Genomic DNA, 16451 nt, shown 5'->3' on the forward strand with positions numbered 1-16451 from the left:
ATTGACTCAGTGACCCTCTAGAGTCATGAGGTCATTCGAGAAAGTATTTCCTGCTTGCTAGAAGCGGCGTGTGCCCCCTGAAACATAGTCTTTTATAAATGTTTGTCGATTTGACTGAAGTGCGTCACTTTAATTTCGGTCAGAAGTTCGTGAAGCTGGGACAGGACAGATCACAGATTTTCTCAATAAGTCTTTAAGGGCTCTTTGTAGCAAGTCTTGACAAATTTTACGAAATGTTTCAGGGTTCACGATTATATTATGTCGCTGAAATAAAATATAAAATAATTTGTGTCACGGAGCTTTATGTAATTTGGATCTTGCTTCTGAAAGCTTCAGTGTGTAATTAACATTTTCATTAGAACTTAAACTAACATCTGTTGATTCCCCGTACAGCCATTCTCGTCTGAATTTGGAGAACGAATGAATTGCTTTCAATTTTAATAGTGTCATCGATTGCTTGATAGATCATTTACTATTTTAATAACAAGACGCTTCTATAGTACAGACACCAAGTCTTTTAAATATGTTTCAGTTAATCAAATTCGGAACCAGTTTCGCTGTACACAATATTTCACGTGTTTTATTTATAAATAAATGTGTCACGTGTAACTGCTTTGTGCTTAAGATTTCTTTAAATAATTTTTCTGTACTCCGGCCCTTATCTGAAGACTCAGTACATTGTTTTCTGTTCCACTCAAAATCTCTGTCTAGTTCCCCAAATAAATTAAATCTTAATGGCTCTAACGTGCGGAATTAAGCTCCTACTTCGTAGCATTTTCGAAGCTTGTAATTCGATTTCTCTCCTACGTCAGTAGAACGGCTTCAAAACTTCCGTTCTTTACGACAAAAGTTTCAGATGTCAGCGTTAATCAAGTCTCAGGCTCAGTCCATTATTCTGTATAGACAATGAGACACATTTTTAAAGAAATCTTTTGCAAGCAGTAAGTAAAATTGGCAAGGCTTTTCCTAGGTAGCACGACGCTGAGTTTCAACCCTTATCGGCTTAGAGCTAATAAAAGTTCGAATCTTTCAAATAAATATTACGTCAGCTTCTGTGTTACAGAGAATTCGGTTTGGTTGCCCTCGCAGAGGCTGAAAGCTTTTCTTTAAGCGTCAGAATGTTATATTTTACAAGTGCTGCTACAGTGAGGCAGCTTTTGGAAGTTCTGTTACGCATGAGGAACTCGGTCAAATGACGTAGTACGTAGCCCAAATATTTTACTTTGTCGTTCTAAGCTAAAACGGGTGGCAGTGGAATGTGGGATAGAGAAAGGAAGGAAGGACGTCTTTCCTCCGAATTTAATTTGCCGTGAAATGCCTTTCAACTACTTCAAAGGCAGGTGGAGTACAGGAATCAATTTGCGAGACAAACTAATGATCTTGTTACGTGAACAGATTTCTTTATACGGGTCACTCGATAATGATGATAATGGATCCATGATGGATCCATATGGCTCTAGGCTGACGCGGCGAAGGAGGACTGTGGTGAGTCATTAAATTTGTGCAATAATTTTTCTTGTATTTTGTTTCGTACGCGTTCTAATTCTTAAAATAAATTTATCTTTCTCGAAAACGTAAGAAGTTAATTCGGAATTCCGTCTGATTTTCTTGCTACCTGGGAAAGCTTCATTGGTAGAATTAACACTGTTTTCTGTGACTGATAAGACGTTCTTATTCTGTGTAAGACTTGAGGTTCTCACAGCGGTGAGTATGAAGATATCCGTCTTCTGGGTTATTGCGCTGTGTAGTCTGGTCGATGTTAACCAACGTTTCAGAGGTCATACTGCCTCCGTCATCAGGGCGATTCATCGCCCTGATGACGGAGGCAGTATGACCTCTGAAACGTTGGTTAACATCGACCAGACTACACAGCGCAATAACCCAGAAGACGGATATCTTCGTTCTTATTCTGTGTGTGCCATTGCAGATGTGAGAGAGGTCAGAGGCATCAGCGACTGCTCTCACATTGACACACGTTTCTTTGCCGCCTGTTTTACTAATTCCTGTTCGTTTCTGTGTTTCTCTTACCTCCCGTGTTCTTTATTTTTCCCCTTTTATTCTTTTCGTTGGCATTCCCTTGAACAGAAAGAATCAAATGTATCACGCAGTCTCGACCATCATGACACTGAGGTACAGTATCAGAAGGTTTTATGAATCGTACGTTTGGTTTGCAGTGAGTGTGCTTATGTGTGTGCGTGCGTGCGTGCGTGCGATAAATGTACGAAGGGACGAGCATTTCGGCGGTTTCATGTGGCACAGTTGGCAGAACTTTATTGCAGAGAACTAAAAAATGTATTGAAAAGCACCACGGCTCGGAAACCCGTAGTTGACCTTGTGGGAAATTTTGGGTTAGGAATGCTCATCAAAAGCAAAACTGTGTCACTCTTTTCCTCAGGCATGTGCTCGCCTTGTCTTTGAAAGACGCGGGAAGAAACAAAGTAAATGACGCTTGTGTGTGAATGAAGGTTGTCGAACTCATAAGTGTCATCGTCAGTCATTACTTTTATTCGCGTCCTGGAAAATTTATTCTGCCATTCGTTTAAGTAAATGATTTAGTGACTACGCAAGTGAGTGAATTGCATTTTGTGTCTTTCGTGTATTGGAATCAAAATACTATTAACATTATTTATTAGAGCTAATATTATACATTGTGGCACTCCATTTTGCCTGTGTGTTTCACCACTTAGTGATCTTCCTGTCTAAACTTCTTGTATTAGCTTTATTTCCATCTTCTAGATTCTCACGTCACATAACCTGTAAGCATTTGTCTCTCATGAACACCCTGTAACTACACGCAGCACCTGCGAGCGGTGGTCCAATTTTTAGGGCTGTTTGCTGTAATGGGGTCACGAGTTTTACGTGGACATTCTCCTCTAAATTCAATCACAAAATGCCACTGTTTTGTGCAAGGAACTGAGCAAGTCTCTTCCTAAACCTATAAATTTTTATAGGAATTTTATGACAAATTTAAGTTCCGTAAATGTCGCTTTCAGCTGAGTCGTAAGAAAATGTTTTCGCTTTTTCAGAGCTGATGCTGATTTTTGCTTTACGATTAACGCAAAATCTGCTTTCACATAAAAACCATTTAATACAAAATTTTAATCTATTTTATAAATTAAATTTATGCCTTTAATCAGTTCTCGTGAAGGCATATTCTTTTAAATATTTCAATCGGTGTTTTGGTTGTATACGAACATCAGCTGTTACCCCCTGAGCCAATGTAGCAGCAGGTTTGTATTACAATCGCTTACAGTGTCCGAGGGACGACGTTTCGTCGCCTTTACAGATCATTTTTATAACTTATTTTTCTTTTCATATTTTAAGCCAATTCCGACTCGCATAATTGTAATGGAATGCTAGTAACTTAATTATTCGTGGTGAGATGTTAATTTATACCATAAATAATACGACTCACGAACAGGGATTTAGTGATGCCCCGCGGGGTAGCCTAACTTCCATGAGCATTATGAACGAACGCCCTCTCCATATTTCGTAGATATCACGTGACATCCACTTCTACCCTGACCAGTGTTTACATATCGTGCAAGAGGGGCTCAAGTCTAAACTGGTCGTATCAAATCTCCCTTTCGGGTCAGAAATATTTTATCGTTTATGGGTGTCAGCACTCTGTAAAAAAGGATGAATGTTTCTTGAACGTGATAAGTGAAGATCGAGCAGCCCCTAAAATTGAATCACGTGACTGTCGGCTTTCTTGTGTGTTTCTGTTGCTTTGTGAATTCTGTACCCTCAGACACCTGGAGCTAACTGTAAAGTAGTGATTCGTCAGTAATTTTGGGTCGTGTTTGTCCAATTAAGAGCCGGCCCATGTGAGGTTCGTCTCAACTGAGATTGTGTTCTGATTAGATTTACCGATCGAACCTTTTGTACTGATTAGGGCGTCACGTAGAATCGAACCCTAATCTTTTTTGGGTCCCATCGTCTCAGTAAAAAAAAATAACCCAGACATCCTGTGGCAGGTTTACGAACCTCCGGGCTTGTGCTCAGTCAAGAAGCGAGACGAGTGTAAATAAACTTCAAATCTAAAAGTTCTCGACGATGGTGATGAGTCATTTGAATAAAAACTTTCTTGGATATTATCCATGGTCTATTAACTAAAATATAAAACGTAAAAACGACGTTTCGGAGATGGGGCCCCACGCCTTGTGTCGAAGATCGTAGTTTGCAGGAGCTAGTCTCAGCGCGCATGCGCGCGTTTTCCAACGCTAGTTAAAGTTGAGTTGAGTCGCCTTACTGAGGCCGTCTTAAGTAAAAGCTCGCCTTAGGACGTAAGACTTGCCTCTTGACTGTGCTCGTCCTATTTAGGGTGATTTCACTTCTTCGTGTGTCACGCTTAATTCATCACTTCTCACAGCTTTATTTTTTTTAAATAAAATTGATTTGAATCTTTAAGAGTTATGTCATTAATACAGTTTTTCATGACAAAACTATTTCGCAGTTCCTTAAGGTTGTGGATTATTTGGAAACGCAATGCGTTGATGCGTACGAACAGTGGAACAGAAAATGACATTTCGGCTTCCGAAAAGAAATGTTCGTAAATGAATACGTTGTTCACACTGGCTTGCGTGCCTGAATTCAACTGGGATCGACCAGACATTTTCGACTAGAGCTTCAGATCGACATTAGTTACACGTCCGCCGGCTGGAATTAGGCTAAGTGGTGACATTAGACGCCGATAATTTCAGTCTCATTTGTGTAAATATTTAAGATGTTTGTGTTGTTCAAGGATTAAGTCCAAAATAAGCGATCGTGTGGCGATATGGAAAAGACTGTTATCTGTCCAGTGCACGATGTCTCATTATTCGGAAGTGTCGAGACATGCATTTTCTTTACGAAACGATAGCGAACCTTAGATTTGTATAAAACGAGTGTAATTTATTTAGAACCTGACCAACTATCAGTTTTTAAAGATGGCCCCCGTTCTGTGAAGTTACTTTAAGGAAACACGGAACAGTATGGTATTTATCAAGACCTAATAATTAAAGTTTAAAATCTTTGTTTAACCTTTCTTCAATCTGGTTAAAATATAAAATATAAATATAAAAGTGGACTCATTGTAAGCTGTATTTGTCACACTGAGGATTTGTCTAAAGCAAATTAACGTAAACATCGCGGTTATTGTGTTTAAAAAATGTGCTCTGTGCACATTTTACTGCCGTCAGACAGAATAATTAAGAGTTCAAGTCAGTAATTTAGGGTGAAAGGTTAGGTTAGGTTACGTAAAGCTCCCGTCAGAAGACTGATTAAAGTGAAAAATGATACATGAGGTTTAGGGGGGGGCAAGTTGTGGGTTGAGGCTGCATTATCGATTTTCACAGACGTGTGTACCTCCCACAAGATGTCTCTGACGTAACCTGGAGCTCAGAGATGTCTTATTTGTTTCCTATGGCATTCTAAAGTTTCGGCTGTTCACTTGCATTTAATCCGTGCTATTGCGTGTCGTGAACCTGGTTCGGTCGCTGTTACTTCGAAATGACAGTGTTTGACGAATTTTGATGTAAATAGTATTCACCAAGGCTGGGTAAGCAGTTTGCAAAATTTTAACTAAAAGTGTAATAGAAGGGTAATAATAAGAATGTATCCACAACCTTAAGGAACACTTGGAAATATGAATTTGAGACCCGTCCTGGTAACTTTAATACCGACGCTGAATTTCTCAACTGCAGGAAGAATGGAAAGGATCGCGAAGGAGTGTTTCAAGCCGGCGGGAGCCTCGACCCAGCGGCCCACACCTTCCAGGAGTACACGTACAAGAAGATCACGCCGTGCGACATCTGCTCGCAAGTGCTCAGAGGTAGGGTCGCCCAGATGATTGAGACACCAAGGACCTCCGAAACGTCGGTAAACTTCTACCAGACTACACGGCGCTACAACCCAGAAGATAGCCATCTTCGGACTCACCGCCCTGAAAACCTCAAATCATGGAATTTGAATGACTCTATCTATCTGTATTTTTGTAGTTTATGTCTACAGATTTGGTACTCGACCATCTTCGTCTCGGCTTGATTAAACGTATGACACGTGTCATAATACGAGACAGGAACACCTGTTCAGCGGGATTTACATGTAATCCCCATTCACGAAGTAATTATAGTAAGTAGGATTTAAGGTTTACACGGCGGTGGGTCTGAAATTGGCTGTCTTCTGGGTAGTGTCGCCGTGTAGTCTGGTAGAAGCTTACCGACGCCTCCATTATTAGGGCGGGCGATCAGTCACTCAAATGCGCTTAGTTTCAATTCCTGTCCCGCTTAGTTCATGAGCAGTGTTGCATTGAAACGGTGCACGTTAATGTGAACGCCCTGTATGTTACGACTTTGATTTTTTTCTCGTATGCCGTGTGGGTACCTGCGTTAAGTGTTAATATATTCTGTGAACGTGTCGCAGGTCACACGAGGCAAGGCCTCAAGTGTCGAGTATGCAAGCTCAACGTTCATGTAGACTGCCAGGACAAAGTGGGACGCTGTCAGCCGAAGTCCCGACTTCTGCGCAGACAAAAATCCACGTCGGAAATTGAGACGCACGTCAGGGACGCCTTGCCGGACGAAGAGAGTAAGTTGGGAATGTCTGAAAATCCTTGTTTTACTACGGTTCTCACCAACTGTTTTATCCGTGCAAAGCTCTCACGTCTCTTATGGTAATGGATCTCAGAAATTTATGCGAATTTTAAATGTGCATTCTGTGTAATGCAAGGCAGCACCCTGGCGCCTGGAATCAAATTTGTGTGAGCCAGAAATATGTCCTAGCAGGAAAATATCACGTAGAAATTAACGCTTTATACTGATTGTGAGATATTCATTGAAGCGTATGAATGAGTGGTAAGTTTTCCCAGAACTTGTTACAAAAAAAAGGGATAATTTCGGACTATAAAATTTGGCACGTGGTCTGCTTTGACCAAAAGTGTGGCTTGTCCCCTCACTAGTCAGCTGGCAGTTAGAAATGCAGAGACCTGCATATCATTCACAGGACGTCATTAATTATCTCCATGGAACAGAGCCCTTCATAGAATTCAGTAGTAGCTCAGCTGGTCAAAATTGTTTCTTTTATGAAACCAGAAGGTTCATTGCCGTGGTTATAACAACCCTCCAGTGGGCCCTGCAAGGGACTTATTAAGGCGACGAGCTTACAGCCCCTCTAAGTCCCCAAGTTGGATGATTACCCTTTGTCAGCTGACATCGATTTGTTATTGGATAAGTTTGTAGCATCCGGAGGTCACTGTCCTTGGATTTGTTTTAATTGTGAGCATCTGTCGGGGTGAGCCCCTGTCGCGAAGGGCCAGTGTGCGGTGGATTCAGTTTGTCGGAGTTGATCAAACTTTTAAGACCAGAAATCGACTCGCGAGGCGCCGAGGACAATCTACTGAAACTTCAAATGACAGTTTTTCTCTAAAGGCGTGTTGATCTGTTAAATTGTTAACTATTAATTTATAAATAAGTGTTTTACTTAGAATGAAACTTACTTTTGAAAACGCGTTCGCGAGCAGCGACTGAGAACGTGTGCTTTAGGTGTGTGGGCCACTACCACTTCCTAAACTCGTAGTGTCGAGGCAGTTGGCTTCTTAGTTTTCCTCACGTACTCCTAAATTCAATTGTAACCGAGGAAGGCCCTGGAGACGCGTCTCCGTTCTTTCTCAACCGGGGAAGTAATTGCAAGGCCGTGAAACTTTCACAGATGAAACCGATTCGAATTGACAGTGACAACATCTATTTCGATTGCCTTCGATTTATCGATCCTCGTCACCTCACGTCATGAGTCTACATTTCGTTAATAATTTTTAATGCAAAATCCTTGAATTATAACATTGAATTTGTTGTCTTCTGGGTTGCAGCGCCGTGTAGTTTAGTAGAAATTTCTCAGCGTCGGTAAAGTCTACCATACTACACGACGCTACAACCTATAGAACAGCCGCCATCGATGGTCAAATTAAGTCCGTAAACAAAACGAAAATATATTTAATGCAATAAACTGCCGTATATTCATGAGTAAATGAATTAATATTGCAGTCACAGATGGGGATTAATTGAACCGATTTTCATAAAAATGCGATCGAAGTACGTTAATGTACTGGAAAGAGTTAATGAATCAAAATATTTTTATAATACCAACCACGACATAATAGAATAAACTCTTATGTGAGGATATGATTCATTTCCGTCTTGTTTTATCCCGAATCGTTACATTTATTGGCAAGTGATCATGTTCTTTGAGATATTTCTTTTTAAATATCGTAAAAACGAGCTTTTAACTGGGCGGATTCCACTGTGTTATTTGTAGACTACCGTATGAATAGCTTCGTTACCTGGTAATCCATGGTAGGTTGCTGGGGCAACCGGACAGATAATCTCATTGCTAGGGGTTGATTTAAAACGAACTAAAGGTCAACAGTTGCTTATTATGTTGTTATCTATTAAATTTCACGAGGACTGGGAGGTTTGCAGATTCTGAGTTATTAATTTTCGTAGATTGAAATTTTTTTTTAAAAAAAATGGACGCGTGTACCACGAAAATTTTACCATCGTTTCGTATTAGTTTACAAAATTTTGCCAAGACTGTCCAAAAAACACTTGGAAAAGTCTGACGGAATACTTTTTTCCTATTTGGCGAGGTGTTCTGTCAGTTCTTCGTAACAAATCAGAACTTTTTTTTTAAAAAAAAACTCGTTTGTGTCATTATATTGATGTCAGCAACGCGTACAAATAATGTTCCAGATAAACTCGCGTTCCTTAATTAATTTCGATAGACTATATTGTATTGTGGTTAAAATAGTTACATTTTGACAATACTGTGTGTGTGTGTCTTAAATGTACGTGTTCAATCACTTTAGGAGCTACGCGATGTCAGTTTTTAACGATCCTCGATGAAATCAACGCAGTCGTGATATTTATGTATATATAGAAAAACAAAATGGCAGAGAGATTAACATTTTTACTACCCTGGGGGGTCTTTGATAAACTTGTGCACCGAACACAACGTAAATATTTTTGTTAGTTACGGAACAGTCGAAGAGCTTCCGTGTTTACTAAGACCGGCGGAAACATTTTGTTAAATAATCGTCCGGAATTTAACAGCTGCGATAATTTTCGCGACTCGTCTCCTGGTGATTGATGATAATTGCTTTGATAATTAAAATATTTCTGTGTTGTCCACTGGCCGTGCTAAATGTGGGTATCACCCTGCTTGAAGCATTTACATTCAGTGGTGATGTACTAACATATTCTTTAAACTTCTTCCAAATCCCTACCCCCATGAACTTCCTTTATTTCGTCAATTTCCGTGTCTTTGTTCATTTCTTTTCACGTGGCTCGATTTATTTTTCTTGTATCGATGTTTGCAATCCCGCACCCTGACAATCTTTCCAAACCCCATCGCAATGTTGACGTCCCCTCTTGTTTTGCCCTGTAACTTTGGCCTCGCTGCATGTCTGTCTTTCCTTGCGTCTTTGAAACTCCGTCTCGTTACCGTGGGGCCTTCCTCCACTCTGCATCTGCTTCGTTTGTTCGCAACACTTCATTCCCGTTTTCGTCGTCAACGACCACTTTCCCCGCTCCTCCCGCTGTCGCAGAGCCTCAAGAGATTGACCTCATCTACCAAGTCCTGAAGCAGGCGGGCGAAATAAGCAGTAGTCGAAGCGGCGGGCCCACTCGCGCGTTAACACCTGTGCCGCCTGGCAACTACCATAACGTGCCAGCGGAGGGCACTGTTCCGCCCGCGAAGCAGCTGGAACAAGCCAATGGGACTCCCAGTGTTGCCAACCTCCACAGACGCTCTGGTCCCACTCAGCAGCAGCCACTGTTGCTAAGAGGAGCTACTAGTTCTCTAACTGTGGGCCCCGTACCTCATGCATCCATTTCAGGTGTGTTTGTTCCTTACATGTCTCTGTGTCGTTCGTGTTCACTAGATGTTTGTGTGAATGTTCATTTCCCTTGTTTCCGGTCGCTTATCGTGTTTGTTTCCGGTCTGACACGCGAAAAATTAAACTACGTGACCTATTTGAGTGTCGATTAAGTCAGACGAGCTTTGTAACTGCAAGGTTTTAAAAAATTGATCGTCCAAATGGACTTTACAAATCCGTTTCGCGTCATTTAACGAACGATTCACCGGTCATATCGCGAGAGCTGCTTTTTGCCAGTCGGATTACGAGACTGTCATCACACTAATTTGTTCATAGACACAAACAGAATATTAATAAGGTTATAAAATCAAGGAAGACGAGATTATCTGAATATTAACACACATGGGGGGGATGTGAGAAATTCGCACAAAAATTTAGTCGAAAATAAACCACTCGGGAGAGGACACGTAAATCCTAGGATATTATTAAAATGACCTCGAAATAACAATGTGGGTGGAGTGAAATCTGACTCGGGATAGCGAAAACTAGCGAACGGCTGTAGACAGCGGTGAAATTTTCTGTTTCTTGAAACACAAGCTGATCGACTCTGAGCGTCTCAAAAAGAATAAAACCACTGTTTCGTGCAGTTAATAAGTGAATCCATTTTTGTGTGTCTATTGGTTAATATGAATTGCTAGGTCCAGATTTGTATAAGGACGTTTCAGAGGTGCTTGCAGCCTCCCACTCATCATTCAATTGTCTGTAATTTTTATCTGGGGCCTTCAGTTCGACATGTGCGAGACATAGTTCTCATGGAAGGAGCAGTCGATTCTTCACACGCGTATTTTGATATAAAATGGCTATAAGTGGTTCGCAGTAAAGTACTTATACAAAAACAGAACACGAAAGAAAATTAGTCACACAAATTTTTACACCGGATTGCTATTAAAATTAGTAAAATTGTTAGAATATTAATTTCAATAGCGCGGAATGTGCTACTCTGTTTCCTACAGATAAATTCCCCCCCCCCCTAATCATGCCACGTATCCTCAGAACGACTATAATACATGACGTACCATTTGAAAAGAAATCCAACAAAAATCACGTCCTCTGGTATAAAAATTATATCAGAAGCAGGTCCACCCCCGTCGACGCTCGAGTCAAGGTCATTGTAGTTGGCGAACGCGGAGAGCGTCTGTTCATTCTCGAACATCGATTAGAATCGAAATCGCTTTATGTCCTTCAAGCATTTAGCTCGGGAGGACCGAGTAACAAACAATGAACCGATTGGTAACAAAATTTCGAGGCGATAAAACAGATTACATTACAGCTGTGCCGATTCGAAGTTTTTCAGCTAAACCTTTTATATTCCAGGGGATTTACCAGTAAATATAAACTTGCGCATTAATATGTGGGCTATATTAAATTTCATCTTAAACAAAACGAAATTAGATTCATTCCAATGAGCCGTTAGACATTGACGAGTTCTTATTACATTCTTATAGAATGAAGTTTCTGCCCCGTGTTCACGTCATGACAATTTCGTTCCATTTTGAAGTCAGTTAAAAAAATATGAGCGCTGCTCCTGCGTAAGACTTCTGCCTAAAAATAACGTGACCCGTTGTTAAGGGATGTGGAAGACTGTGATATTATCAAGAACACAGTCCAGAAATTTATCAAATAATTCGGAAAACATCCACTTGTTACATCAAGAAGGAGGTGGAAAGATAGGAATACATCTGTATCTTTGGAAATTGCTTTCTGTTTTATATTAAGTCATGTGAAAATTAAGATGTAATATTAAATTAGACTTTGTTCATAGTAAATCTGCCGAGACACGTAGGGTAAGTGCTGATGTGTTGATCGAGCAGTCGCTGACGTCTGTCAGTGGCGATCCACCAGTTACATTCTGCAGAGATAATTTATTGTAATGAGATTCCTTCACTTAAGTGAGTTTAATGTAATTAAAATACGGAATGACTTCGCAGTTTTAAAGAAAGAGATTTTGTGAATTAAGTAATGAACCTTGAGGTTTCTTGAAAGTCGAAGATTTGTTTCGCTAGCAGTTATTTTCAGAGTCTCGAAAAGGACTCTGATCCATGTTGTTAATAAAACTCCATTTTCTTCTGCACGAAATTAGATATCTTCGTGTGTTATAAAATATCTGAGAGAAGTATTGTGATTACAGAGGCAGGTTACCTGGTGTGCAGTGTCGTTCAGCAAAGCGATTCAATTGATATTACTAGGTTTTCTGACTTGTCCATTTTCTTATTCCAAACAGAACACGTTCTTTAATCGGCCATCTGTCATCGACGCTTAAAAATAAAGTTAACAGTAAAAATGTCACGAAGATTTACAATTAAGACCGGAAAAAAAATTATCCCCCCAAATCAAAACAAGAGTATAATTTATAAATGCCGAAACGTCGAAGATTCTTTTCGTTGTCATCTGTTCGCAATAACAGACTATGGGCAGAGTCCAGAAACCCAGCAATACTGAGAATCCACCAAAAAAATTTTTCGAATGAATGTGGTTTCATGTGTGTGTGTGTCGTAGATGTCGGCGGCGGTGGGGGTGGTGAATCGCCGCCCCCGGACTCGCATCGCCGCCGCAGAATGTTCGCTGGGATGAAGAGTCTGTCTGTATTCGGGGGGCGCAGTGGTCGAGGCGAATCGCCCTCTGCGAGGTCCATCTCCCTTCCAGAGAGTAGGCTGCTGACTTTACTGAGCATGCCAATTTTGTTTCTAGCGAGGTCTTCCCTTAAATGCAATTTCGTTCCACGCAAAGTTTCTACTTCAGCGCAGTGCCTTTCTTATCCTTACCTTCTTTGTGAGTACTTCTGAAAGCTGCCTGATGGTTGCATCACTTCTAAAATATAACATTTCGCCATTTTGTAGGATTTCGAGGAGTCTTAAGATGGCTGACGTCTAGTTAGTTGCGTCGTGTAGTCTCGCAGAACTCAATCCAGTCAAAATTCTCCCAAAAGGAGGGTGAAATTCCCCCGAAAATGTAGTCCAAAATCCAAAATAAAAAAAAATAAAACCCCCCCCCCAAAAAACGCGCTGAAAAACGTTGACATGGAAACAGAAATTGCATTTGGAAAGATGTCGTCTGCCCCTGTTTCTCACGAGCTCGCTGCCTTAGGTGTTCGCTCTTGCATTTTATTAATAGCTTAATCATTAATTTCCCTGTGGGTGCTTCTTAACACGAATTGGCTAATGTTTCTTGATTTCTTATATTTCGTTGTTGATCGTTGATAATCGGGCGTATTAGAACCCGCGGTTGATTTTGAAATGTCCCGTTACGTCTTTTTCAAATAAACGTGGTTACACGTGTTTCATTTAATTCTGTGATGATGATGATGATGATGACGGTGGACTAATGAGATGATATCGCAGTAAACTGATTCCTTATTTACCAATTGGATTCTGACACCGTAATTTTTTGGATGGTTACAAATTTACGAGATGGATAGAGACGTTTTTCCTGTCGTGAGAACCTCGTATCTCGGAGTAGCTGTAAAAATACGACTTAATTGTGTGTGCGTGTGTGTTTTTCCTTTGTGTTTGTAGGCGAGAAGGCACGAAAATGTAATTTTTAATTTTTGTTTTGAATATGAAACTTTCTTTGACCCAAAAGAACAATTGTGATACTGAGAGACATACAAATTGCCTGTTTTGATACATTTCGGTGTGTTTTGATTGATTAATCATCGTTTAAACGGTAATGTCGCTCGTCGGAATTTTCAGTGAAGTGTCCGATTTATCGCAAACTTGTCTGAGGACATCCGACCGTAACCAGTTTTATGTTCGACGCGAGTTAAGTAATATCGCACATTTATGATGTGGTTTAAGAATTCTGAACTATAATAGAGAATTAAGTCAAAACACGTGAAATTGCGGCCGTGCCGATTTCAAGCCCTGCATCAGCTGCAACATTGGGATGAGGGCGCAGGAATTCAATATTGCTATCTGTTTCGTCTCTTTCCTTCTTCAGGAAGGGTCGCGAGTTTAGTAGCATTTTCAACAGCTGAGAAAGACTTTCTAGAAATTTCCATAAAATAAATTGACAACAATATATTCTGAAGGGTTCTGACGATTGTAAATACAACTGAATTGTTGGGTGTTTGGACTTTGTGTGTCGTCTTGTGCTGTAAAATTACTCGACGTTCAATGGCTCTGTTTCAGGGCCGTGTTTTTGGGGCCACTAATGGCGCTGACAGTAGACAGATATGATAGAAGGGGGAGGGTATATTTTGTATTTGCCCCCCCACGGGGTTTCTGGATTGGGTGGTTTTGCATTTGGTTTGACGTATTTTAATTTCCATTTCCAAGTTTGCATTAATATTGACATTTATAAGCCTTCTTATAATTCTTATTGAAAATCTTTATCATCCCCCCCCCCCCCCCGATGCATATATGCATGTAGTTTTTGCTTTGTTATATTTATAGGTACTGGAAAATTAATTAATCATAATTTAATCTCCAACTTAAGCTTTCTTCTTTATGGATACTGACGGCCTTCCACGCAATAAGGACTCATGTTACAATTTTACGAATATTAAAACTTATGTTGTGTTTCCTCAGTACCTCCCAGTTTATAACTACATCTGTTATGGGATTTAAGTTTTTTTGAGAAGGGCTTTTGAATATCTCACGGCGGTGAGCACGAAGATGGCTGTATTCTAGGTTGTAGCGCCGCGTAGTATGGTAGAAGTTTGTCGACGTTATCGCCCTGATGATGGAAGTAACAAGGACCTGTGAAACGTTTGTAAACTTCTGTCATACTACACGGCGCTAAAACTCAGTTGACAGCCATGAATGTTTTTTTTTTTAAGTAAATACGAAATCCATTTTTTAAAATAAATTTTACTTCAGTAACCGAACTATCAATAATTAAAATATTAATGATTTCTGAAATTTCGTAATGACTGTTTGGCCGTTCGATTTGACGCATTTACGAATGATTTCAGGCCGTTCGCCGGGTTCGGCTGTCGGAACGAGACCGTTCGGTCAGCCGCTGTGTCTCTCTGAAACGGTCAACGAAAACGGCTCAGTTGCTAACGCGAAATCCAAAAACCGCTTAAGCAAATGACTTAACTACTGAACGTATCTCAATTTTCAAAGAAGATGCAATGAACAAGAAGAATGCTAGTTGACGAGACACGACGCCATTACATGAAACTGTGCACAAAATGGATACCACAAGACTGTCCCGTGTTTGATGTCATCTGTTGTTGCTATTAATTTCATTATTTCCTGTAGTGAAAATTTTCAGTTCTTTTTAAATTATTCTTATAATCTATTTGTTCTATCTGATTCTTGAATTATTTAGTAAATTTATGTTCTGTTGGAAAAATAAAATAAAAAATCCATTCCCCCCCACAAGTCTCTCTCTCTCTGGTACATTTATTTGTGATCGGTCATTGAGACTTTCACGTGCCACACCACGCGCGTACGTCACGCCATCTTCGAGCAAACATTGTGAATGGTGCTCTATAAAAAGCACAGGAATTCTTTACTGCCAGCACGACGTCCTTGGTTAAGAAACATTACAAAGCCATGGTATATTTTGAACCGTAAGTCACATTACATTTAATATACTAGAGCATGGTGTGGCCAGACCCTGCACTGCAAACCCTAGTTCATATTACTAATCACATGCCAGATGACGTTTGGAAATGACAGTTTCCATCATACGCCGTCAAATGCGTACCTTATATTGATTGCGTGTGTGTGTGTTCAGTTTTGTATACCCCTGTCAATTAAATTACGTCGTTTTGGAAGAGTTAAAGGAAATAAAAATATATTTTTTGGCAGCGTTAATTAGAATTCGGTTTCAGATATTTCTGTGATCCGGATGCAGACGATATTAATTAAATGAATTACTTTACCGCGAATAGCAATGCGTCTTCATCGTTAACTAATCAATTAATTTTAAGTCCGCAGTGTAAAACCGATATCGTATATTTATTTATTCATTTTTGTTTCACTGACGTAAAATAAACCCAAACTTTGATGTTAAGTTAGGTCATATTTAGCTGGTCAGTTCAAAAATTGGTTTAACCCAACTCAAAATTAAAGTGACTTAAATAATAGGCTTGCGGGTGTGACAAATGAAACCTCACTAACACATGTAAAAGATTAATAATATTTGTTTCCAGTTGTTTAAATGCTTATATCGGGCCTTCCGTTCTAATCCTCGATGAAATTGAAAATGCCTCCTTCCGCGTCCATATTGTTTTTGTGTACGTAGTATAAAGTTTCGTTATCTCTTATAATAAGAATAACTTTTTCGAGTTTTGCAATAAATTCTGTTGCTAACTAGATAATTTAAAGTGAAACGTATCCATCCTTTACTTTCTATGGCTTCTAAGTCTTAATTTCATAGATACACGAGTCGAAAAGAAAAACTCTGTTCGCCTTTTCAGTTTCCATGGATCAGGAGATCTATTTATTGGTGTTACGCCTAATCCATATTACTCTTTTATTTATAATCGCGAAATAGTTACTTTGCACTTAAATTCATGTTTACGATGTTGTTTGGGGCCTACGAAGCGAAACACTTATTCCATTCTTCCTCAAATGGTCTCTGTCTATTTTCT

The 16451-nt window shown here is 39.9% G+C and overlaps 1 protein-coding gene and 1 long non-coding RNA gene across 17 annotated transcripts in view; one reads left to right on the plus strand and one right to left on the minus strand.

Annotated features, from left to right (window-relative positions):
• Positions 1-16451, plus strand: part of Stacl (SH3 and cysteine-rich domain-containing protein) — a 146720-nt gene that overhangs the window by 112179 nt on the left and 18090 nt on the right. For 7 of the 13 annotated variants that reach the window (XM_087359458.1, XM_087359451.1, XM_087359457.1 and 4 more), the window contains 5 exons: positions 2086-2130; positions 5685-5812; positions 6403-6567; positions 9578-9868; positions 12404-12553. In XM_087359458.1, coding sequence (XP_087215584.1) covers positions 2086-2130; positions 5685-5812; positions 6403-6567; positions 9578-9868; positions 12404-12553 — 779 coding nt within the window. Of the gene's footprint in view, positions 1-2085; positions 2131-5684; positions 5813-6402; positions 6568-9577; positions 9869-12403; positions 12554-14819; positions 15235-16451 lie in introns of those variants that run through there. The other 6 variants (XM_087359455.1, XM_087359461.1, XM_087359463.1 and 3 more) reach the window with 5 other exon arrangements.
• Positions 2652-16451, minus strand: part of LOC147872014 (uncharacterized) — a 35065-nt gene continuing 21265 nt past the window's right edge. For 2 of the 4 annotated variants that reach the window (XR_015538056.1, XR_015538057.1), the window contains exon 3: positions 2652-2754. This is a non-coding gene — a long non-coding RNA (uncharacterized LOC147872014). Of the gene's footprint in view, positions 2755-11597; positions 11757-16451 lie in introns of those variants that run through there. The other 2 variants (XR_015538055.1, XR_015538054.1) reach the window with 2 other exon arrangements.

This window comes from Zootermopsis nevadensis, unplaced genomic scaffold, assembly GCF_977971745.1.
Source record: "Zootermopsis nevadensis isolate Lab colony 2312 unplaced genomic scaffold, Znev_1.0 Znev_ptg000031l, whole genome shotgun sequence".
NCBI lineage: Eukaryota > Metazoa > Arthropoda > Insecta > Blattodea > Termopsidae > Zootermopsis > Zootermopsis nevadensis.